Source organism: Echeneis naucrates, chromosome 5 (genome assembly GCF_900963305.1).
Source record: "Echeneis naucrates chromosome 5, fEcheNa1.1, whole genome shotgun sequence".
In the NCBI taxonomy this organism is placed as follows: Eukaryota; Metazoa; Chordata; class Actinopteri; order Carangiformes; family Echeneidae; genus Echeneis; species Echeneis naucrates.
In genome coordinates, this window is record NC_042515.1 from 16978163 (window position 1) to 17003663 (window position 25501).

General features: G+C 42.9%; 1 protein-coding gene across 4 annotated transcripts in view; it reads left to right on the forward strand.

Annotated features, from left to right (window-relative positions):
- Nucleotides 1-25501, forward strand: part of plxna1b (plexin A1b) — a 169585-nt gene that overhangs the window by 14437 nt on the left and 129647 nt on the right. For all 4 annotated transcript variants that reach the window (XM_029501143.1, XM_029501145.1, XM_029501144.1 and 1 more), the window contains exon 2: nucleotides 19873-21329. In XM_029501143.1, coding sequence (XP_029357003.1) covers nucleotides 20148-21329 — 1182 coding nt within the window. In that variant the 5' untranslated portion in view covers nucleotides 19873-20147. The remainder of the gene's footprint in view (nucleotides 1-19872; nucleotides 21330-25501) is intronic.

Sequence of the window (25501 nt, forward strand, 5' to 3'; positions counted from 1 at the left end):
TATTGGTGCATTTTTAATTAATAAATGGTCAGTCAATTAATTTTTATTCAATTTTCTGTCAATCAACTCTTGGTTTCAACATTTAAGTATGAATCATATCTCTCCTTTCCCGAATATCCCTATCTATGTCGCAGCTGCAGAGTTCAGAAAGAGAGATTTTTGTCACTTTGTGCTCACTGTGGCCCCCCTTGTGACTGTGATCCAGCCAAAGAATTAGTATGTGTAGAGTACCACTTCAGCAGATAGCTGGCCTCTTGCTCTCTCTCTCCTCTCACTCTCTCACTCTCCCTCTCTCCCCATCTCTCTGACCTTGCGTCGGCGTGTGCTGATGAGCGCTGAGTGGATACACTCATAAGTGGTGTGTGCACGTGTGTGAGCGCTGGAGAAACCGTGGGAGCTCCATTTGTTGTGTAAATGCAAGCCGCTAATTGACTGCCGGGCACGCAGCCTCTCCTTCAGCGGCTGAACCCTGCCCTCCGCCGGGTCCTGGGGATCCTGCCAGGGGAATGTTTGCCCCCTCACACACACACTCACGCTCACAGCACCCTCCCTTTCTCTGTCTTCCTCTGTTGGAGCAGGCTTGGCGCCAGGCCAAAGTGAGGATGGGCACAGCACAGGCCTCTGTTCTTTCTATGTCTGTCTCTGTGTCGAGCTCTTCGAGCCGAAACGCTACATGGCATTTAGTTGCGATAACACGCTGTGCTTCTTGACACTCTTTTGATTCAATTTCTCATCTCATAAAACACAATGAGATCTCTCCTTTTGTACAAATTGTATAATATTAAGACAAATTTGATCTTTTTTAAATGAGCAAGCCACGGGAAGTAGATATTGGCATTAATTACACATACAAGTAGTTGAAGTAACCGTCACCATGTTAATGCTCAGATTTTAAGCTGTAGTTCAGCTAGGGCCCAGTTCAGTAGCCACAATAGCCATATCAGTGTTAGCCTCGGTGGTAAGCCCCACATGAGGCAGTTAGCCCAACTGTTGTCTGGCTAGAGGCCCAGATCTCACACATGCGTACACACTCACACACAGCGCTTTGTATGTTAGGCAAGTGCTACAGAAACATATTGGTATAGAAAATATTTTACTGGCAGGAACCACAAGGCAACTAGACAATTAGCTCATACTTTCAGAGGATATGATTCTTATGATTATCCAACAAAGAAGGCAGAGGCCTTCATCGTTCATTTTACTCAGCTGGGACTATATATTAGCTGTATCACAATCTTATAAATGCTCTGAGCATCAAATGTTGGCTTATCTAGAGTAGTACACATGTAGAGCAGGTAATCCGTTTGTCTGGAGATATCTAAATTAAGCGGTATGGATGTTCAGTTGTGGCTAGTATATGTGAAGAAACTCACACTGTAACGCAAACACTATGGTCCCGGTGGCATAACGGTGGCTAGTAAGGTCTCTCTTTTTTTTTTCTTCTTTTTTTTTTTTTAAATCATGGAAAATTTTATGAAGGAATCATGGAAACACAATCGGAAAAATACATGTACATACACAGAGAGAGAGACCTCCTGTGTTCAAGGTTTCCCAGGGCAGTCCATTGTTCTACTGAGGTAAACATCAGGAGCACAGGGAGAGGAACAGACAAACATTAAGCTGACACACTCTCCTGTAACACTCTGTTTAGACTGCAAACACAAAGGAACAAGTGTGTGTGTGTGTGTGTGTGTGTTTGTGTGTTTGTGTTTGTGTATAACGCCAGCACCGCAGTAAACCAGAGTCAAGAGAGGAGAAAGAAAGGCAATCATGGTGCAGGACCTGGCACAAGAAAATGGCATCTTGATGATTTCCCTTTGTTAACCTTCCCACGGCATGAAGCTTCCAAGTATGAGCTGTGTCACTTTACATTCCTGGTCGTTCAGGAATGCTTAGGATGCAGTGGATTGGCAGTGATCACTGAATGAAGCCAGTCCATGAGTCTGCCGCATTTAGACGTTGTCTTTCAACTTATTTGATGTGCTATTTACATTGTACTTCACAGAATTTCTCATGATATGCACGGGACTAGTACTTGACTTGGTCAAGTTGGTCAACACCCAAATGTGAAGGACTATTATTTTTGGTGTTCGATGAAGGCAAATGAGACATGGAGACAAAAGCAAAGACTTAACATTGAGCTCACCACTTGCTCACAAGACAACAGCAATAGGATTAGCTGGCACACCACAGAACTCTGGCCAAGCCTCTTATACTGTCATAAGGCCATTTTAATGTATGTTAAAATGGTTACTCCTTATTTCAGCAGAGTGCCTCAAAACTGAACGTAACTGCTTTCTTTACTATTGTGGAAAGAGCTTGGTCCTTAAGACATTTTTTGTTAGAAAATGTCAGGTGATGATCAAATCCAAGTACAATTTAAACTTAGTTCAATTTATTTTTGTTTTAAAAGAGGTCCATTGTGGTCCATAGACCATGAAAGTGTCTCCTGTCTTGTTTGTGTTTACCTTTTCCACTATGCAAAGTATGAGTCAGTTGACCGTTTTTTCCCAAAGTTGTCCAATAAGTTTGTCTGATTCAATGTATTTGCAGTAGGGGAACGGAAACGTCTAGTATCTTCAAGTTGAAACAAACATTAGACCTTGAGAGAGAGAGTGAGAGAGACAGGAAAAGACTGATTCAGAGTATTGCTGTCAGGGAAGTGTTTATCAGACGCTCACCATTAAAAGCAAATGTATTTCCTGTTTTGATCCCCACTGTAATCCCTAACTCTGCTCCACGCACTCATTTACTGCCAATAAAGCTCATTGAAATATATTGACTATGTGTGGAACAGGGAGGAAAGAGGGAGGGAGAGAAAATGACAGGGTGTTTGTAAAGTGGAACAAGGGAATGAAATGCAAGAAAAGAAGTGAAACTCAAGAATACACAAAAATGCAGTAAAACACTAAGTCAGAGGACGAGGAGAGAGGGAGGTAAAAATGAGCAGGAAGGAGGAAAGCAATTTGCCCCCATCCACCCACCCCCCGTTAGCTATACCAGCACTATTGCAGGTGTAAAGTGGTGAATCTGAGTCAGCAACACTTGAACCGGGGGGCCTAGTGCCCTGGGCCCACTAGTAACACACATCCACATACTCGCACAGACATGGTGTCAGACCTGTCGCCCTTTTCTCCTCAGCCCTGCAGCTCTACCCCTAACTATAGCTGTTCAGCCAACCACTCTTAATTAGTAGCTGCTGCTGCTGCTGCCGCCTGCCCTTCCCCGGCGCCACTGTGGTAAAGCCCCAGCCCCATGTCTGTGTTTTTGTGATGGATTTCAGTTTGTGTTTACTCTGTGCATCAGCTGCAGTGTTGCTGCTGCAGTGTCTACAATGGTTTCTTTGCAAAAGCCCCAGGTGAAATGGTAATAACTATACATCGCTGTTTGCTCAGTAGACATTTCAGTTTAGTGCATTGTATTGTCGCACCACATGCTTGTCTCTTTTGTCTCTTTTTAAGCCCTATTTCCTGTTGAAGCCTTAAAAGCTGCCATCATGGAGGAAAACTTAAACACGTTGCTTGTGCCACTTCCCAAGAATCTCTTTGAGTTAGTCCATAAGAAAATATACTTATATGTATTAACATATAAGAGGCTACAGAAAGATAGTTTGGGAAATCTATATTTCTCCTACTTGAACAAAACAGCTTTACTTTTACTAAAGGGCTCCTACAACATCACAAAGTTACAGGCCGTTGGTTAAGGATCCTGTTTCGCTGTTGCCCTCGTTGAGATTTATGTCTGTCAAGGTAGCCATTTGTGTGTACATTTATGTCCATATTTGTGTCTTTATTGCTTAAATTCTTGGATGTATTTCATCGACCACATGGGACACAGGTAGCACTACACACAGTACTTTCTCCTTGCTCCTTGTCCATACTCAAGCTTCATACATCTTCCAGCAGCCTGCTTCTCATCGGGCCCTGTCATGTTCATGCTATGAGGCGGCTGTGAGGGTCTCGTCCAAGCCGTGGATCAGGCTGACACATGTCTCCCCAAGGACCCACCAGTACAAACACATAGCTGGAATAACTCTGTCAACCAGCCGCCACAGCCATTGGCATGATAATCAAGACCATATTCCAGAGAGAGGGAGAGACAACTAGCTTAGCTCAGCGCAGAAAAGGCACAGACCTGGAAAACAGATATTTTATAAAGTTTAACCAGCCTCACATTCACACTTTTTGTAAACACGTTAATTTCCAACACAGGCCATGACCCAGCAACACAGTGACCCATATCGGTGCTGTGGTTCCTTACGTTCTGAGGATGAATCTTGGCCACACCTCAACACCTCAAGCGTTGCCTGTTGTCATCCATTCACACGCAACAGCAACAGTCCATACATTGATGAATGACGTAGAAATCCATTGTAAAGTGATAAGTTTGGTTGTGTGTTCAGCTAGCAGCTTATAAAATAAATGTTCACAGGCCAGCACTGCAGTAGAGGCTTTCCAGGATTTCTCGCATTTACCATGATGAGGTTTTTGGTGGTGGTCAAAGCAGTTGTGGTCACCCTACATAATCTGTTGATCTCTCTCTCTCTGATTCTGGACTTTTCCCATCTCTCCACCCCTTTTGAATCAGCTTACAGAGAAGCTTCATGTTCTTGGGAGCTTGTTAAGCTCCATATGTAGCAACGCAATATCCCTTCTTTACTTACAGACTGATGCATGTCGGTACCCAAAAAATTTGATCAAAATGAAGACTTGTGGACTGAATTAAACTGTCAACATCTGCTTTGCAAATGTACCAATTTGACCAGTGGCTGTCTCATAACGCAATGCAAATTTTTTCTCACTCTTTCTTATTTTAGCAGGAATTAATAACATGTAATTTTGGCCTGCATTTAAATAGCATGCTGTTTGGGCATACACCTTGCAGAGGAAAACAAAAAAAAGGTTTTTCCCCAACAGCGAGTTACATACATTTGGAATGAGAAGTTTATACGGTTTTAAGATGCCAATGTAGCCTTTTGGGTGATCAGAGCTGTGCCAGTGCTTTTTTTTGTCTTGGTTACTTATTAGGCTTTAGTAATTGCAGCTTCATTCTTCATACAAACACCACAAGGAGGAATAGATTCACTTTGTACTCTCCCCGGAAAGTTCAAAGCATATAGAAAGACACCACACTGTCGCACATATTTAGCACGATTCACATGCTACTACTCTTAGAGGATATGCTTTCTTTTTGACAGTGGAGTTATACAACTTACAGTTTGTATATGTATGTTTGTGTGAAGGTGTCTTGATGTTTAAAGAAGCCGTTGAAATTCAAATGAAGCATACAGGTTGAGACCTGAGTATCCTTTGAGAGAGAACAGGAAGAGAGAAGAGTAACTGTCTCGCTTCCTCCCTCTGTCTGTCTGGGCTTTGTGGGTAGAGGTCTTGAGCACGACTCTGGTGACAGGTTCTTGTCGTTGTGCGAGACTTAACCTTTTCCCCCTTGTGAAATCACACGAGTTTTAACAAGCCAGAACAGATCACACAGGCCATCCTTCAGCACATCAAGGGAAGGGTTAGCTGACCCACAGAGGAAAGTGGATTGCTGTGTGGCTATGGAGACTGGCTTAGTGTTGAATCCCATTATCAAACAGCGTTTGTCAAATAATAGGTCAAGGCCCACTTGTACCAAAGAAATATTAGGTTGTGGTTTAATTCTAGAGATTTGTATAACTGATTTCCTTTGTGTAGAAAAGTGTGGAGAACAAAAGGTTGCTTGTATTAAGTCATCTAAGACAAATCAACAGAAGGCAAAGATTGATCTCTTATCGTGTAGCTGCAACAAATACATTGATAACAAGGCTGACAAAAATTACTTGAATATAGGGACCAAGGTTGTTAACATTGGTATTGATTATTTTTTTGCACTTTTATGGTGACATTAACACACTGACGGTTTCAGCCGTCACAGGTCCTTAAAAAAATCATAAACATTTAAATATCGCTACTGTGCCTGTCCTTTAGAACTATAAATTGCAACAAGTAAAAGCCCCCATTTCTGCGCGACATCATATATCCCAACATTTCTTGCATCATTACAGACACCATTTGCTTCACTTTGAAGCCAGAATACGTAGCCTGGATGAATACCCAAACAATGGACAGTAATAGGTGTTGTACGCCTCAGCCATACCTTCAATCTGCCCTGAAAGTGGTGGTGAGAGGCTAAGACAAGTGAAGGATTGAGGAGTTATGAGTGTCAGTCAGTCCCTGGGGGACCATGGAACATGGCAGATCATTTGCCTGGCCAGTAATGGCATGATATATTTGTATACTATGGTGAGGTGGCCCACTGAGAGTGAAGAGGAGGGGGTTGGAGAGGTGGAGGAATGAGGTGCTTGTTCATCAGGCTGTAAGAGAATAGAAACAGAGGGGGACTTAATCAGACCCGGCCAAATAACATTTAAACACATTTAAAGCCACGGGGAGCAGAGAATTTCTTATCTCACAATGATTATGTCTCCTGGTGAGGTTGTGTCTGTCATGCACAGCAATGTTCTGACCTGAGACTAGAATTGCTACTTCTATTCATCTTCACCACAGGGCACACTCTGTGTGGGGCTGTGCAGAGAGAAGTTTGTCTTCTTTGTGAATTCAGTTGTCAGAAAGTTGGCGCACAACCAAGTGCATGTGTGCAGCTTACAGCCTGTAGGATCCAGTGCGACAGTTGTTCTATAAGCCACAGTATCCATGAGACTGTTCATACTGAGCTTAATGTTGTGTTGAACAAGACGTTGATATCTTTAGTCCCTCTCCTTTACCGTCTTCTTCCATCTCTTCCCCCCTTTGTTTCTGACATTCCTCTCACTCACCACTCTTCCTCTCATCTTCCCCTGCTCCCACCAGTCTCTCCTTATCGCTCTTCCTCTGTGCTCATATTTCTGCCTTTCCAAACACGTCTCCCTCTGTGTTTTTCTTTCACTCCATGTCTGTTCTTACCCTCCCCCGCACTCTCATCCCGCTCCTCTCCCCAAAAGCTTTACCTCGATCCTAGGTTCGCTTGCTCTTTGGACACAGGTTTGTCTTTGTTGAGCATCCTCCTGTTTCTTCTTTTTTGCATTTCTGTTACTTTTCCTTCCCTCCATCATGTCTCTGTATAGACACAGAAACATCAAATGTAAATTTTGACACAAACGATCGCAGCAACACCCGCAGACTGCACCACACACACGCACCGTTTACACTAACACCAGATTTATTAATGGTGCTGTCGGCCAACTTGACAGATAGTCTTTGTAATATGACCTAATGAACACGTGCTGTAGGTTGCTTTGTGTTTTGTCTCCTGGTGAACTTCCCTGCTTGCTCTTCCTTGTCTTTGACTGACTCACAGTGGCTGATGTTACTTGTCCTTCTGGACTGACCAGTAAAACCAGCCCTTCCTTTTGGGAACGTGCCAAGTGCCAGTGGCTTCTCACAGCTCCAAGTCTTGCTATGAAATTGATTATTTTACTGAATCTACGTTGACTTTACTCTAAAATATTTGTGACATCAAGTTGTTTTGTATAAAAGTTATATTTCAGCAATGGCCAATTTGTTCATCAAGAAAAATCTGTTATACTATTATACTATATTATACTATAGAGGAAAATATGCTTTGCCCCACAATGTAATGTAAATGTAAAAAATGGTAATTTGCTCTGCATTCATTCTTTTGCAGTAGAGTACAAAATAAGTTAATGCCGTAACAGGCTGATCACAAGCTACTCTTATTTCAAGCCCATGTAGTGATAAATGCTCGACTTTTCACACACTTGATTAAAACTAAAAAAATATGGAATCCTTGTTATAATCTGGTAGCATAAAGAGTATTGATTTGAAGTACGTTGTCCAAGTTGAAGTGGGGTTGGCTGCAGTTATGTGACAGGCACTCAGTTGCCCACTAGCTGAGGAAAAAAGGTTCCCTTTTAGCTAAACATGCAGAGACTGCTCCTCTTATCTCGCTCCATTCCTCCTCGTTCCGCCTCGCCAGCTATCTGAGAGTATCGTCAACTCCTCTCATCTCACCTTTCCATCTCTCACTCTTTTACCTCTATTTCCATCACCACTGCCTTTCCACCTGCACCATTTTCTCTCTCGTCTGCTCATCTCCCGCCTGATTATTGCATCCTCTTTCACTCAATCTTCCCCCATCACTGTTAAATTTTTCAATCTCTTTTCCGACCTATGTTCTCATTCAGATTTTTTTTTTGCTCTCTGTGGATACGATTTTGGTGGATAGACATCGATAAATCTATGTTTAACTACTCTTGTTTCTAATTAAAGTGAGAAAAGTTAACAAAGTGAAACCTTAGAAGTGTCACTGCTGTACATGTCACAGTAATGTCTGTTTGTGAATAAGCCATTAATCACACACATGTACACACAACACTCTTTGCCTCCATCTCTGTCGCTGTCTTTGTAGTGAAGCAGTGATGCATGGAGCACCGTGCTTTGTGCTTCAGCAGGAAGACAGTATATGCTTACTATCAGGTACAAGACAGGAAATAGTCTGAGCCCTCCCTATTCTTTTCCCCCTGAACACCATGTTTGGGGGGTACACACACAGACACACACACACACACACACACACACACACACACACACACACACACACACAGTCTGCTGGCTTGAATATTCACCAGTTTAAAGCCGAGCTCCTGGGCTAAAAGGGGCTGGTATAGATGAGCTTCCTTTTGTTTCAGCTCCACAACGGTGCATTTGAAGATAATTAGCACTGGCCTCACATGACTCGGATGTAACAGCACTTAAAGAAAAAAAAAAAAAAAAGAATGGTCATGTCCCACTGAGTTCTTGGATGTGACGGTGTCTTTGTTTAGTGCTCAAGCTGTTGCAAATCTTCCTGTGTATTTTGATGAGTTTGACTGTGTGGATCCGTGTGTTTCTGGGTGGCTTATTTGTCGGTCAAGGCTTCTTGATTTTCCTGCCGAACAAAAGCTTTTGCTAACTCTGAACGTAACTATACAGCAGAGTGAACCAAAATTCAATGGGAGCTACCTTTACAGAATAATTTACACGTGCTTAAGATGTTGGAGACTCACTGTCTACTCCTGTTCTAGTATCCACGGCATCCCACATGGATTATCACATTGCTTTTCAACGGTTCTCCTGTCGAGGAATTGATGCTACATTCCGCCCTCAAGCCCAGATATCTGTGATTATCCTGATGTTTTCTGACCCATCTGAAGGAATAAATCAGTTGAACCCCATCTGACAGAAGCCACACGCATGTCTTAAAGCGTTTAGAGCATAGAATAAAGCCATGCGGTCATTGCCAATGATATGGTTACTGATACTCCGCAACAGCACACACCCGGAAACAGCATGGGTTTTAATGGACAGAGATGGATGAGGATGCTGTCCATGTCTGTAGAAAACCATCCCAGGCACCCAGTGTAGTCATTTATGAGATTGTGCCATTGTGCACGAGTCCTTTTCCTTGTGTATTGTCATTGCAACAAAGATGTCTGTTTGCGTAAAATGGATGATGTAATGACTCAGACCAGGGCAGAGAAGGGGAGGGGATAGCAGATGGCCCGTTGTCTGTCTGTTTCAATAAAAATATTAACTGAAGACCATATTGAGTGTGATGGACCACCAGAAGAGTTCACAGCTGAAAAGATACGAGCTAGATTAAGGCTTGGACTTGTGTCAAGTCTTTGAAGTGCTCAGGGTCGGCCCGACTCACGATGTAATCTCAATAGGGAAATCAAGAAAGCCTTTTGAGTTTAAGCGGAGCTGAGATTCACATTCCTCTTGTCAACACCAAAAACAGCGATACCACAAACAAGGCCAACACCAGACTGTACTTCAGACTTACAGAGTTATCAGCTCTATGGCCAGTTTGGGATTCATATCAGCAGTTCTAAAATATTTTCCCATGATCTGCTCCTCTCTCTATGTTTGTAGCTGATACAAAGGAACAGGCGTCATGTGCAAGTACTTGTGCAATCCCAAGAAAAGCTGAACATTCATCTGGCATTGGCAGCACTGGCGGTCCACATAAGCTTTCTCTTGAAACATTAAGCCTGGAAAGGGGACGCTGCATTTATGGTGCCATTAAAATAAAAGGAGGCAGTGATTCCTTTTAATGTCTTTCTCCTTGAAGCGACTCCTCTTCCACCCACTGCCACCATGGACAGCACTGTCCTCAAATCCTCAGAGAGGATTTATAATGGCATTCCTGTTTTTCCAACAATCAACACTCTCTGGTAAGTTTTTACAAAGCAGTGCAGCACAAGCTCACTCCAGCACTCTTGGTGTCAAGGGTCAGTCAAGCTCGTAAACGGAGGGCGTGAGGTAGAGAAAGTAAAGGGAGTGGGTTAAAAACTGAGGATGGCGGCATTTGGTAATTAGCTTTTTCAAGCAGAGCACAATGCATTCCTCTTTGGTGAACTCAGCAAGGACATTATAAGCACTGCTGTGGAGCAACACAGCAGCTTTCCTCACAGCCCAGAATACAGTCTTTATTCACAGATAATTCTAGTAATGTACCTTACAAAGCCCACATTTAATAGCACATTAAAGTTTAGACCATGAGAACACTGAAGGAAAACGTGAAATAGTAATATTTTCAGCTGAAATTCCTCAATTTATGCCCGCAGATCACTGAATTTGAGCCACACCTTAATCTGTCCACTGACTGGAACATATCTTCACCTGTGGTTTCATGACATCACCTATACAACCAACTTGAAAAGCTCAAACCACAGCTTGACTGGTAGTGTGAGTTGCTTTTGGAAAACCACATTGTTGTCTGTGGTTGACCTTCATTGTGACTGGCATTGTTTGGTGTTGATTTAAGTCAGGGTGGCATCTACATGCTTGTTTTGTGATTAGCAATAACATTACCTGGCACCATTCACACTCCACCGGGTACCTTCCTGATATAACTATGCAGGTGCAATTTTTTCTTTATTCTTTTTTTTTTTTTTTTTAGCAATGTTTGTTTTTCACTGATTAATCTTTTGAACTGAAAGTTGAAGCTCAGCCACAATCTTCTCATTGCACACAGTCGAGTGCTGACATATTACAGGACCTGTTTTAAATTTTGGTCTCGCACTCTCCTGTCGTCTGCCCCTATTTGGTGAGACATTTTTTTTTTTCAGTTTTTTCAGTCTACCTTCAGTATTTTGAGTTGTCAAACTACTCCTCATAACAAAAAGTTGAGCAAATGTGGATTTTACAGATTGTATTCATTTGGTAGCACCATGCTTTCTTTTTTAAATTAATCATTAATATGGGCCTCTGATATTTTTCAACAACAGAATAATGATTAATGCTTTCTGTCATTTGACTTTCTGATGATCGCAGTTATTAGCTATGAGCTTCAGTGGCAACACCCCAGAATAAAGACAGGTATTAAGTTTTGAACAGTCCTGCTACTACTGACTGCTTATTGGCACAGCACTGTTTATAGTCTTATTGGTACTTAGTGACCTGAAACTGAAATGTTTAGACAATGCTCTAAACTCTGTCCAGTTTAGACTGAATTTATGGTGAATTTATGAATCTGTCTTATGGTGAGCAAACCATAACATAACTATGTTTGAGGGCATTGTTAATATCAGTTAATAGTTTCCCTTCAACAATGACCCATGTTCATATAATTTAGCTAACCATATTTGGGCTCCAGGCTGCTAACGCACAAAACACACCTACATGAATTTGGACAGATGAACTTGCCAGTTGAAAAACGTATGTGACAGTTTCACTAGAATTTGGTTTCAAGAGAGATTGCTTTACTTCTCTCTGCCACTGTCAGTAAGAGTAGTGTCTTTGTGTGTTTCTGTTTGTGCTAGAGTGTGAGACACAAGTTGCCACCACATGTACAGACACCACAGAGAAACAGTGAGCCGGCTCTCCCTGGTTTGGGAGTGACAACAATGCATCATATTTTTGATATATACTATTATAGTTTGAGAACAATATCTAACCAAATGTGGTTGATTGGTTTAAACATGAAAAGATGTACATGTACTCTTGTGAATGGTCCAATGGAGCAAAGATCTGATAGATTAGTAATTGTTAATTTCAACCAAAATATAAAATCCCAGGAAAACAGTGAACAACCTGCTGTTGCATGTCACCACTTCCACTGATCCGTCAGTTTAACTGTAGCTTTCTTAAAACCATTTTAAATAGATACAGTATTAGCCTAATGCTACAGACAACAGTACAAGATCTGTGTGTTTTTTGCCTTGGTGAAACGTGAACCAGCTGCACTATTAGAGGGTTATTTTGTGACTCTTATCAAGCACATTCTGGCCTTGACCTACATAATGCCTACTTCTCCCACCTTCACATGCTCACACAGACGTGCACATACACACTGACACAGACAGGATTTGTCATGGAAAGAAAGACCCAGCCACACAAACACAGTGGAGAGATTAAGAGTAAACCACTAATCTGACGGTGCCTGCATCAATGTGTTTGTGTGCTTCTTTCTGAAATGTGGGCAGGTTTTATGCGATGACTGGTTCAATGGCATTTGAGTGGTTCCGCCTTAGCAGCTGGAACGACGGCCTTTTGTTTTTCTAGGAATCTCAACCCTGAGAGAGGAAGCAGGGAGGAGAAAATGTTTTCCCATGCTCATGTTTAGTTCACTGTGATCCACATAAATTTGGTGCTTCAGCAGTTTGTATTTTATTTGGGTTCATGCACTGCTCTGAGCCATAGGAGGAGGAGAACATGACAGAGGAGATGCAGAGGGATGTGAACTGTTTGGCAAGATGGAGAGAAAGAAATGGAGCGAGAGTGAGAGGATTGGGGCAGATAGAAAGAGGGAGAAGAATATGGTCTGTCTGCTCCTTGTGTATTATTGTAATGACAAGGGCTTCATGCCTGGGAGACACCCTGGGGTGCTCAACCCTGTTTTTACCAGTCAAATCTGACACAATGTTCATAAAGTGTTCAAAGCAGCGAGGTGGCATTCATAATCCAACCATCTCGAGACGCTCCACGTGTTCACACACAACTGCTGCTAGATAAAGAGTTTGAGTATAATGGCAGCTTTATAAAGAGATTTGGGAGAAAATGGAATGCATGCGCATACACCTGTCACACAGATTAATTTACACATACAAATATATAATGGTATGTGTTTTGATTAGGTGATGAATTCCTCACAGAGGTTAGTCCGCAGCACATTCCCCCTGCATTCTTGGACTTGGGCTTGGACTGTGACACATCGGATTCAGAGAGGTGGCTGGGGTTGGTGTTAGTGTTGCCAGGAAGCGCGCGCGTGCATGTGAGAGATGTACAAACGACACACAGTAGTTGACACCCCTCTTCACCTTCTGTTATTTGACAAATGCAGGGAGAGCAAGGCCAACTGTGCGCTGCTGCCTCAGAGCATGGGAACACATGCACAAATTCATATGACCAACTAACACACAAATATGTGCTCATCAGCACAGAAACTTCGATACTACTGTGTGACTTTTGTTGCATCTTTTGGCGTATAATCCCATTTACCTCATAAAACACGGCAGTGTGCGTGTATTGTCATATGAATTTGTGTGATGTAGTGCCTGCAGTCTGTCTTCTGTCTCTAAGTGGCAGCTGTCACACACACACACACACGTCTGTTATCTACACAACGCACTAGTTGTCTGAGAAGCATTGTCTTTGCAGCCACTGCCACTCAAGCACTTGAACATGTGAGTTGACTATGCTGTAGTTTCTCCCCTTGTTTTTGTGCAGGCTACTAATTCTAGCCTTGGAAAAAAAATTTGGAGGACACGCAAAATAAGTGACACTTGTCAGAGTGTGACAGATTAGTGAACTGACTCACAAAAAGGCCTGTGTTGTTAAGACTTGAAGTCTATTTTTCATGGGGTCTCATGATTGTTTATTATTTTGCCCTGGAGCTTGCGATACTTCCTCAAAAAACATTTTACAGACTTGTGATTCCATAATTCCATGTAAAAGAGCTGAGCAGCTTGTAAGGCAAAGGCTGTAAAGAATTTATTCTTGGCTAATGTATTGGGGCAAAATTACTATGGAACAATTCAAGGACCTTGTTTGAGGCCAGTGTTACTACTCTAACTTTCTCTCAACTATGTTTTTGTCAAGGGTAGCCATTAGACAGGTCTGGATCAGGTTTTATTGCTCTAGATGGGTTGATAGTTTGAGTGTTAGCCCAGCAAGGTGCTTTTAAGACAGGGGGCTCAATTTGTTCCTATACCTGACTCTCTTAACAGACACATGTACACACTACTTTTTTGCTCTGGAACAAAGCATTTGTTTTGGCAGGCCACCTGCCACAGAGAGAGCGAAAGAGAGAGCGTGGGGCACCGCCGCTTGTCCTCCTCTAAACTGATTTACGTTGGCACTAAACAGAACTCATAAGGGCTTTTTATGCTCCCCAGGACTTGCCAGTCAGCTTGTTCTCCCAGCCAAGACAGGAAGGAAATGATACAAGATACCACAATATACAATACTGCTCCATTGTCAGACCTCTAAAAATTGGTCTTACCCCCTTTTTGTCTTGGCCTGCTTGATGCCTCAAACACAATATAGGGGAAGTTGTTTTTGGCACTTAAAAAGTGTTCGCTCAAATTTAGGATATTCTCTCTTTATAAGTGCACCTTTGATACCTTCCTCTTTCTGTTGAATCAATGTATGAACTAATGACAGACAAATTTCGTCTTAGAGTGGCTGGATCTGGTTATATTGGTTTTGCTCCAAGGACGTAAGAAAAGACACCCTTACTCAGTTTGTCAAACATTTTTTGCTGTAATGAAAAATGGCCTCTATGAAAAAACTTCTGTGGATAAAAACAATTGGGCTTGAATATTTTTGATAGTATTCCTGTGACTTAGTATAACAATGTTGATATTCTCTGATAATCCTTGACAGATGGAATGATTGGTTTTGTTGCAGTGTTGAGATTTGATTTTTGTGGTTTGTTAGGAGGAGTGTTTTGGCCCCAACCCCCAGCCTCCACCCCCCTTCCTTCTCCTATCCCTCTCATCTGCCGAGACAGCCTCTGTATGGGATGTGTGGATGGGTGTCTCGTTGGTGGACTAAGCAGGCTGTAAATGACTAGCCTGCACCATGCCTACCTGCAGTCTGTGTGTGTGTGTGTTTGAGCACATGCCTGGGTGTGTGTTTTATTCAAAGCACCGGAACAGTTTAAAATAAGACCCACAGCCTATCCTGTAATAACTTCTCCTGTGTTTACGTCTGTCTGTGAGCTTGTCGTCTGTCCAGAGATTGCCACCCATCCCTCTGTTGATCTATCCTTCCGTCAGTGTGTCGGGGGATGGTAATCCATTCTTCCCATATGCAGATAGTGGCAGTGAGATTAGGCAGACCCTGAGAGAGGATTATGACTTCAGGGCTTGGCTCTCCTTCTATTTTACCTCTTCTCTCACCATCCAACCCCCACCTATCCCCCTTCAGTCACTTCCTGTGGCTTCCTTGTGCCGTTCAATTCCTCAACCACACCTCACCCTTGTCCCTAGCTTCCCTCAGGCAAATCTTCAATCCCTGCAGTGTGTTAGCTGCTATGTGAAGAGGTGGAAGACAGATTAAGATAGAGTTCCATTTAATTTTGTTAGCGTGCTTTGATTTGCATGTGCATAATGTGTTGGCTTATTCCTTTGTGTTTTGTGCATGTTTTTCATATTTTCGTGTTTGTATATACACATCCTTTTTGAGATAAGAGAAAGCAAAGTGTGTATGGGGGTTTGAATGTGCCCAGTGTGTCTCTTCAGCCATGCTGCTTAAAGTCACCTCTGTGATTATTTGGTGGGTTACAATAATTGACTTCATGTATATGGGAGTGATGTGAGTCTTGAGAATTTGAATCAATTTAATTTCCGTCATTTGGTTGCACACATTTTCCTCATCTCCTTTCCTCTTACAGCCTCCTCTCCACGTTCTCTTCTTCCTCTTGTCCCAGATGTGACCCACATGCTGTGATACAGTGCAGAGGGCAGAGAATTTGTGAGAGTGCTGCTCTTCTTCCTTCCTCATCATCATCCCGCTCCTCGAACCTTTGTCTCCTTTTTCTCCCCTCCAGTGGCAAGTGCTGTAATTGATATGCCACTGGCAATAAATCAACACAGCTCTTGGCTCTGAGCGGCAACCATTATCTGAAGGGACAGGTTTAGCTGCTAAGCAGAATAGGGTGAGAAATAGAAGTAGACGTGATTCAGTTCAACTCACACGAGTCACCAACAGCTCACCAGTTCACACGACGACACAACACTAACCTTCATTCAACCCATATAACCAAAGTGTAGTAAAGCTGTAAAATGAGACATCCTTTCCAGGGGTGTTGTTGGGTGCATTTTAGGGGGCTTCAGCCCCCCTAAAATATTCCTAAGCCTCCCTATATTTCACCACAATATCAGTAATGTTGGTATTCTCAATTATTGTGAGTTTTGGCATGGGAAAATGTAATGTTCTTCATATAATGAATTAATTGACAAAGACTTTCTCGGTGCTTTGAAAAAATTTTCATTCTCTAAAACACTCCTGGGGCTCTAAGCTTTCTTCTCTATGCCATGTGTTGTACATACTCATTCCCTTTCCTAATGCCCAAAGGGATGCAGTCCATTCCTGTCAATTGATAGGGTGTCCTGATATCAAATCCAATCAGCTTGGTCCCTTCCTTCCTGTCCACTATAATGCTTTTCTCTCATGCGATAACGGCCTTGGCTCCCTTGATATGGTGACTGCCCATTCCAAAAGCCACAGACGTGCTCCAGCCCAAAATGATTGACATGCTTTTCCTTGATGGTGCCATATATGGCTGCTTGTAACCTTGTTCCAGTATTCTTCCTGTTTCACTACAGCTCAGGAGGTGATTGACATTGAAAGGGTTGGCAGGGATAAGGATGGTTGAAAGAAAATGTAAACATATCAGAAAAAAGGATCAGGAGTATAAAAACTGAGTAATTGACAACAGTTTCAGTCTGCCATTACAGTTGATGCTGAAGGTGGGATTGAGGGGCAGTAGGTGGGTGTTCTATTGACAAAAGCTTTATGTGTGTTTATCCTCCCTGATTTTTCTCCTTGAAGACATAAAGTGTATGTTCTCAAGTTGGATAACTCCATGCTGCCTTTTTATCAACCTGTTTGTTCAAACTTGGGGTGATGTCACAGACTCCTTAAGAGGATGGATCAAGCATGAACAAGCATTCAGAGATCCCAAGATGCAACATGTTGTGCGATTCTTACTCAGGTCCTCCCTCATTCTTTAGCAGAATCTTTCCTTTGCTTCTCCCTCACTCTGCCTCATTGTCTCATTCCTTCACTTGGAATGACAAAGGAAAATGAGGCAGCCGGCCTCCCTACGCGCTGCCACGCTTTAAATTGACATCTGCTCTTGTTGCGCGGCGCAACTGTACCATTGAGCAAGAAATTAGTTTTTTTTTTATAGGCTTGCTCGTCACTTTATTGCAGCTGCTTATGTCGAAGAGGCTACCATCCGCGTCAAGTCGTTTTAATCTCAGAATAGATAGTGGCGGTTTATCTGATAACTGGAGCTCAGGCCCTTCTGTCTGCAGCAACCGTGCTGAGGTTTCTTGATTTGTGGGGCTCCCCAGGCTTGATTCAAGAGCTAGAACTTTGATTAAAATGGACCAGAAAAACTGCCTTCGCTAGTCGCCCAGCTTTCATCTCAATCTTTTAGTCTATTTCATATTTATTTTTTACCTGCTGTGTTCTTCTGTCTCTCCTTGTTTTTTTTTTCCCCTTCCTTTATGCATTTCTTCTCCCAGCCCTTCATGGTTGGTAAACTGAATGACCTCGCCCTGATAGCTTTCTCACAGCTGAGCTCTTGTTTACTATTCCATGAACATTGTTCTTACTATTTCTCTTGTCACCTGTGAGCAGCAGTTTCAGCAAGTAAAATTAATGAACAATTGAGTGACTCCTCTTACTGGGCGTTTAATTCTTTTAGTACTGCAAAGGTGCATTTTATTCCTTTAGAATTTGCTCAGGCATCTGCCTTTTTCAAGGAAAGCTGCATAAAACTAAAGAAACTTTTTGGTGCACACACATCGATCTCAGAGGTTGATAAACTGACTACAGGCCCCGACTCCTTACACTTGGTAATTGAGAGACAGATAGCCTTGCTCCTCAGTGGCTTGCAACAATGACAGCAGGATGCAGAAACTTATACATCCCTCTATGTCTCCCCTCCCCTCTTCCCTTGTTTTTAATTTTTCTCTATTTCATGTTTTTGCCCCCTTCACCTCATTTCTCCACCTTCCCACCCTCCTCATCTTTCTCTACTGTCTCATCTTTTCCAATTCAATCTGGTCATAAAACACCCTTTGTGCAGACACTTTGATAGTCAAGGTGAAATTGAAGCGTGGGGTCTCTGGGAGATATGTGTCCTGTTTTGCATAGTCAGCATTTACAGGAGAGCTAATGTCCCAGCAGTGGAGGAACATTGTCAAGTAGCAGCAGCTGCCCAGCAAACCGTGCCCCTCATCACTGTATTACCATTATTCATTGGAGAATGCCCAAAGCAGCAAATATTTTCTCTTATGGCTGGTCTTCCCGTCCCCCCATCCCTCCTGTCCTTAATCTGTAAAATTGCCATCCCATAAATTATCTCACACCTTCCCTCTGCTTGCTGCATCCTACGAGTTCGGGGCATACAAGCCGTAGGGTACAGCTTATGCTAAGAGAAATACATTTGTATATTTGTGAAAATAACAATGATGGAAATGGGGCCCTGATGCACTGAAATATTGACAGTTGGGTGCATTCAAAATAAAACTATGGCACTATGTAAAGAATAAAAAAAAAAAAAAAAAAACTGGCTACACTGGTGTGGACATGTTGGGATAGGTCATTGTGACACAAATGAGTCCAAAGAGTCCACTTTAAAAAAAATTGGAAGGGTTATTAGAAACCAAAACAATCATTTTATAATTCCATGTGCAAGGATTTTTTTCCTCACGAGGTTATATTAGCAACACTACTGTCTTATCCTTTGGCTTCGTAACTCTAGAGGAAGTATACATCGGACCTATATGTGCTGTAAATTATTCAACCTTGCATCTGAATGCATTTTTATATGCCAGAATATCGCCACATAATGTTCCATTGTGTTTTGGTAGTCATTGAGGCAGTTTTGACTTTTTCATCAAAGTTAAACCAAAACCCTCACTGGGCCAGTCCAGTGGTGGGATTCATAAAAACAAGGGCGTTCTTAGTGTGGTGACAACAAGAGGCAAACAGGTTTTCTGGCTGAGTTTTCTCGCCGGATCGATAAGAAGACTCTGTGAGAGCCAGAGACTGTTTGTAACATTGGTTAAAAATAAGACATCTCTGAAGAAAATTTCAATATTTCTGCTCAAGAAATTTGTTTGGGATACTGCCTGTGAAGGTAGAGCCCTGCGCTTCATACCTGAGTGCCACGACTGCAGTGTGTGATTATAATAAAAGGTTACTGGATGGGGTGGTGATACTGTTAGAACCGCTGCAGGAAAGCTTGCGTGCATACCTGCTTATAAATTGCTTGCTGTCAGTGTAACGAGGCCCAATGGCACTTTTTAAAACGCATGCCTCCTCTAAAGCCACAGTAACACAAAAGTTATGAAATATTAAAGAGTTCAGTTGTGAGTCTATAATTCATTTCTGCATGACTCGCATTGTGTGTACAGAGCCTTTAATAATATGCCCATGCCTCCCCTGCTATCTTCACTCATAATTAAATGCTGACACACATTTGCCTTCCACACTTGATTTGCTATCATTTATTTATAACTGGAGCAAATGTCAGTTTGAATTTTTCTAATTTTGGTTGTGCAGTTTGTGAACATTTGGTCTCTTCCTCTATAATCAATACAAAATATTACTTTGATACTCACCATGTTTTTTTCCTTTTGCTTTCCAGGGCTCTCACCTCGCACCTCTGTGGATGATGTTCCAGATGGCAGATTGAGACTCTGAGAACAGGACAGCATATCAATAGCAGTTTTGTCTCCCCTCCCCTTACCATTCTCTTTGCCTAAATCTGCCCTCCTTTAATCCTTGACAGTCAGTGGAAAAGAAAGAAAATCCCGATTTGGGTACCAAAATTGTACCAGAGCCCCAGTACTCTTCCTCCTCCTCAGCCTCCTCTCTTTCTCCTTCCCCATCCCCCAAGCTCTGCCTTTGGACAGCCCAAATATGTGTCCCTTAGCTCGGTCATCAACTTCCCCTGGCCTGGGAAATATGTTTCTCCTCTTGGGGCTTTTACTCATTACAGGCTCATCCTTCTCTGGAGGCCAACCCCCACCCTTCAAACGATTTACCCATGCTGAATGGGGACTCACACATCTGGCCATACACAACAAAACTGGAGAGGTCTACGTGGGCGCTGTCAACTGGATTTTCAAACTGTCTAGCAACCTGACCAAGCTGCGCAGCCACATGACTGGGCCAGTGGTGGACAATGAGAAGTGCTACCCTCCGCCCAGTGTCCAGTCCTGTCCTCATGACTTGGCTCAGACCCCTAATGTGAATAAGCTTCTTCTCATAGACTACGCACTGAACCGCCTCATTGCCTGTGGCAGCACCTCACAGGGCATCTGCCAGTTTCTACGACTGGATGACCTCTTTAAGCTTGGCGAGCCGCATCACCGCAAGGAGCACTACCTCTCCAGTGTGGCAGAGTCAGGCACCATGTCTGGGGTGATCATAAGCTCCCCACACAGTCCCACTAGCAAGCTATTTATTGGAACCCCCATCGATGGCAAATCCGAATATTTTCCGACCCTGTCCAGCCGCAAGCTGATGGAGAATGAAGAAAACGCTGACATGTTCAGCTTTGTCTATCAGGACGAATTTGTCTCCTCTCAGCTGAAGATTCCTTCTGATACACTGTCCAAGTTTCCTGCTTTTGACATCTATTATGTGTACAGTTTCAGCAGTGAGCAGTTTGTCTATTATTTAACAATGCAGTTGGACACGCAACTGACTTCCCCCGATGCAAGTGGGGAGCAATTCTTCACCTCAAAAATTGTCCGCCTCTGTGTGGATGACCCCAAGTTTTACTCTTATGTTGAGTTCCCCATTGGCTGCACTAAAGATGGAGTAGAGTATCGTCTGGTGCAGGATGCCTTCTTGGCTAGGCCCGGTCGGCAGCTGGCCAACTCTCTGGGGATCTCTGAGAATGAAGACATCCTCTTCACAGTCTTTTCCCAGGGTCAGAAGAATCGGGCAAAACCACCCAAAGAGTCAGCGTTGTGCCTGTTCACCCTGCGCAGGATAAAGGAAAAGATCAAAGAAAGGATCCAGTCCTGCTACAAAGGAGACGGGAAACTCTCCTTACCCTGGCTGCTCAACAAGGAGCTTGCTTGCATCAACTCGGTAAGCTCACACCTGTCTGCCTTTTCTTTATGTTCCCTTTGACCAGAACAAATTAATATTAGATGGCCCTGTAGGAACCCTTTCAATGGAAAAGTTATTTTTGTAAACATGCACCACTCCCTTGCTTGCATATATGGGTATAGACAAATTTAATTTAAAGACCAATCTTGATGTCAATACATTTGTCCTATCTGCTACCTCCTCTTAGCCTTTTTTCTTTGCGCCTGCTAATTGAACACTGGCCCTACTCACGCTAAATTCACTCAGAAGGACTGCTGCTACAGGCCCACAGTGATTCGGATATTAAATATGAAAAGCTCTAATGTCATTCTCCTGCTGTCTTTTCACATTTCTTTCCTTCACATTTTCGCCATCCCCACAGCCACATGGTGCTTTGATTTAGTCAGACAGGGGACATCATTAGCTCAGTCCCCAGGATTTGTGAAGTGGCACTCAGGAGTTGTGTTCTCTGGCTTGCATACACACAACATGAGTCGTTCCACTCCTGGGGGATAGCATGAGCTTTTGACTAGCTTTTCCATGGCCTTGCATGTGCTAAGAGGACAGCCCTCACACAGATGTACATACACTCACACCAGAGGCACCTCTCAACAGAACATAGATAAGTTCACAATAGAGACAACTCGACCAACTGTTCACTTCCTTTATTTTCTCTGGCCTCTTTCTGTGCACCCTCTATCTTCAGGCTGCATTAGCTTAAAACCTGTCTAACGATAGTTTTATTCCATTAGTGTTTAGTGTGCCTCACTCTTAGTTGGCCACCTGTCTCACAGACCCCATCTTCCATCCTGTGTGCTCTTTAAAATCACTCATCCTTCCCCCGGATCTTGCTCTCTCTTAAGATAGCTTAATTAAAAGACTGGTTTTAAAGCTTTTTCTTTAAATGTCAGCGCACACCATTTTTACGGCAGGTGTCTTTGGAACATACCCACACACACACACACACACACACACACAAACCACAGACAGAGAGCAAGCATTCACCTTAGGTTGTGTCTAATGGAGTGAAATACTTTGTAAAAACAGCAGTCTTTCTCTGCGTAGGTCTTCATTAGCTTGAGTGCACAGGTGTGTTTTGTGCAGTTGTGTAAGTGATGTGAATCACCCAGTGTCACCCAATCAGCCAAGTCCTCTCTCACCTCCCTACCTTCTTCATTTTTGCCACTTTGTGTAGCTTTAGCCTCTTTTGTGCGTGGTTTCATTCTTTTCTGTGCCTGTTTTTTTTGTAGGGCCCATCACACTGACAACAGCTCTGAGGCAAGAAAAAAAAGAGCCTTCTCATTTATTTCAATTAGACCTTTGCCCTTGTGCAACAGGCGCTTTTAGTGCATAGTGCAACACAAGTTAGTATAACAAAAAATTGGGCTGCATTTATTTGCGGTGCAACATCATTGAATAACTTACTGTACTGGGTAGATAAATACTGTCTGTGCAAGTGCACACACCTGGTCGATAACTTTACATTTTGCTGATATACTGTGACCTATACAGCAGTAATCAAAACGGAAAGATTATTGCTGTCATCGTAACCTGCCATATATAGTCTCAACCATAACAGTCTACAGTCCACAGCAGCATAAACTGGCAGTACATGTGGGTTATCTACATGGATATTATCTCACCATCATTTGTTAGTGCAAATGATGGAGGTATAAAGAAGTCACAAATTATTGTTAGTTTAATCAAACATTGATAAAAAAGAAGCTATAAAATCAAATTTTGATTTTTAATCTTACGTTAATATGCACATTATCTGTATTAAGAATATGAACAAGATCAGAGAATTGTGTGTGTAAAAGTGACTACATCATTCTGGGTTTCTGGGTTTAACAGGCCTCCACCTCACAGCTGGCCTCTAAGTAAGGAGGAGCTTGTATAACTAACTAAGTTATTTCCCTGCCTCCATTCGTCTAACTTATCCAGGCATATGAATAGCCAATCTCCCTCTCCACAGCTCATCAACCTTTAAGCTTCAGGTGTTTGGAACTGAGCTCCACCCAGAGTTTCCCCAGCCACTGCTAGAATTCAAATGCTCATCTCTAACCTCTAGGCTGTGAACTCATAAATGCTTGCCTCAACCACATTTGACTGAACAGGGTGGGAAAAAGGCACTGTGGTCCAGGGAGTGCATGGTGAATACGTTTAGGTTGACCCTGTCATTGAGTGGAGTGGGAGTGCGTGACACGAGGTAGGGTGGGAAGCCTGGGCAGCTGGTAGCCACACAGCAGTGATGGATGACCAGGCACCCTGTCAACTCCCTGTATGGAGTTCATAATTATCTCTCAATACAATTTCTAGCCTCTGGCCATCATTAGGATATTTATGGTCACAGTGACATGGTGGCTATTTTCCTATAAACACAAATGTTTGGGCGCACTACAAGCAGCTGTGTCAAAAATTGTGTATGCATGTGTAGAAGGTAAGATGAAGCACACACACACCATTCATCACTTCAGTCCTGGTACCTGGCTATATTTGTCTGCTGTGTATGTGCGGCTTGTTTGTGTGTCTCTGCTTTGTCCCTGAGCTTTATTAGTGAACCCCTGACCTTCTCCCCGGTTTGAGAGTGGATCAATACAAACCATTTCCACTCAGAGAGGGAGTGAGAGAAAAAGAGGGAGAGAGGGAAGGAGAGAGCGAGAGAGAGAGAGAGAGAAATGCAATGTTAGTGTGACGTGAGAGGGAGATGAATGCAACAAATAAATAAGGTTTAAAGGTGTTGTGAGGAGATGGGGGCAAGAGAGGCATGTAGGTGAGCTCAAGAAAGGATAAAAAACGTTGCAGGAATAATGACCAGATCGAGGGGGTGGGTGGGTGTAGAAATGAGAGAACAAGAGGGAGTCCAAGCGGGAGAGAATAAGTTGGATGCCAAAGCAACACACAGAAGAGAGCAGGGAATTTGAAGGAGGGTGTTCAAGAGATGAGAGAGACAGTGAGTGTGAAGATAACAGAATAAGCCAAGGGAAAAGGGAGGGGGGACTGACAAAAAGAAATATAAGACATTCTGGAAAATTGGCAGGTTTGTAGACATTTTTTAGAGTGTAAGAGAAAGGTTTTCTAAAAAAAACCAAAAAAAACCCCACACAAAACAAAACGTGATTTTTAACACTTATCTGCAGGAGATAAAGCCAAGAACGTGTATTCAGTCCTCTCAAATGTGCCTGCACTGGTTGCTGTCGTAATTTCCATACTGTAGGCATTTGTGTGGTTTTAGGCTAGAGGAAGACAAGAAATGTGTCCTTTCACTGATAGCATCATGAAAATGTTCAAAAATGTCAATAATGAGCAGTTTGATATGGAGCCATGTTGTGTGGTGCAGTCACGGCTGCCTAACTGTGATTTGGAAGCAACTTCAGTGTTTGTGTTGCTTTCAATGGCAGTTTGAGTTTCGATCAGAGACTCTGTATGTGGGGAAGACGAAAGAAAATAGGAAAAACATCCAGAGAGAACTGCAAGTATTTTTTATTTATTTATTTTTTTATCCCCCCCCAACAGCTGGGGTGTGTTCAGAGAACCAGTGATTCACCGGTAGAGAGGACGGGAGGGAGAGGGAAAGAGTGATAGCCCCCGAAATCTTTTTGCTGCCACTGCCAAGAACAGCAGGAGAAAAGGGCCGGTGATAGAAAGAAGAGAGGGAGATAGAGGGAAGAGAGGGGAGTGTGATTGAACGTTGGCTGCTGTACAAATAATATCGGCGTCCGTCACCTGGTCAGCACACTGTCCTCCTCTGCAGCGAGGCTCTCTGTCATGTCAAGTCTGTGCGTGTGTGCATGCGTAGCTCAGAGTAGGTGCTGTAATGAGGACTCAGGGACACCACATAGCTCCTTTGGGGTGTCTTTATGAAATATCACTGAATTTAAATTAGTGTTCTCCAGGTCAGGGAGGGACACTGCTGCTCAGGGTCACTTTGCAGTGAAAACTTTTTTTAATTCACCAAATTAATCACAATAAAGAGCAATTTCCAGTAGTTATCTCCACAGCAAACAAGATACCAAACCAGTGACCTTTCTGGTTTGTATTTATATGGTCTGAGAAAGTCATCTCCGAGGTTCTCACCAAGACAGTGGTGAGCTCACAGAAGCTTTCAGAAGAAAGAAAAATGTGAAGCAGACTGACTGTATTTTCTTAATGAAAAGCAATAAACACAATTA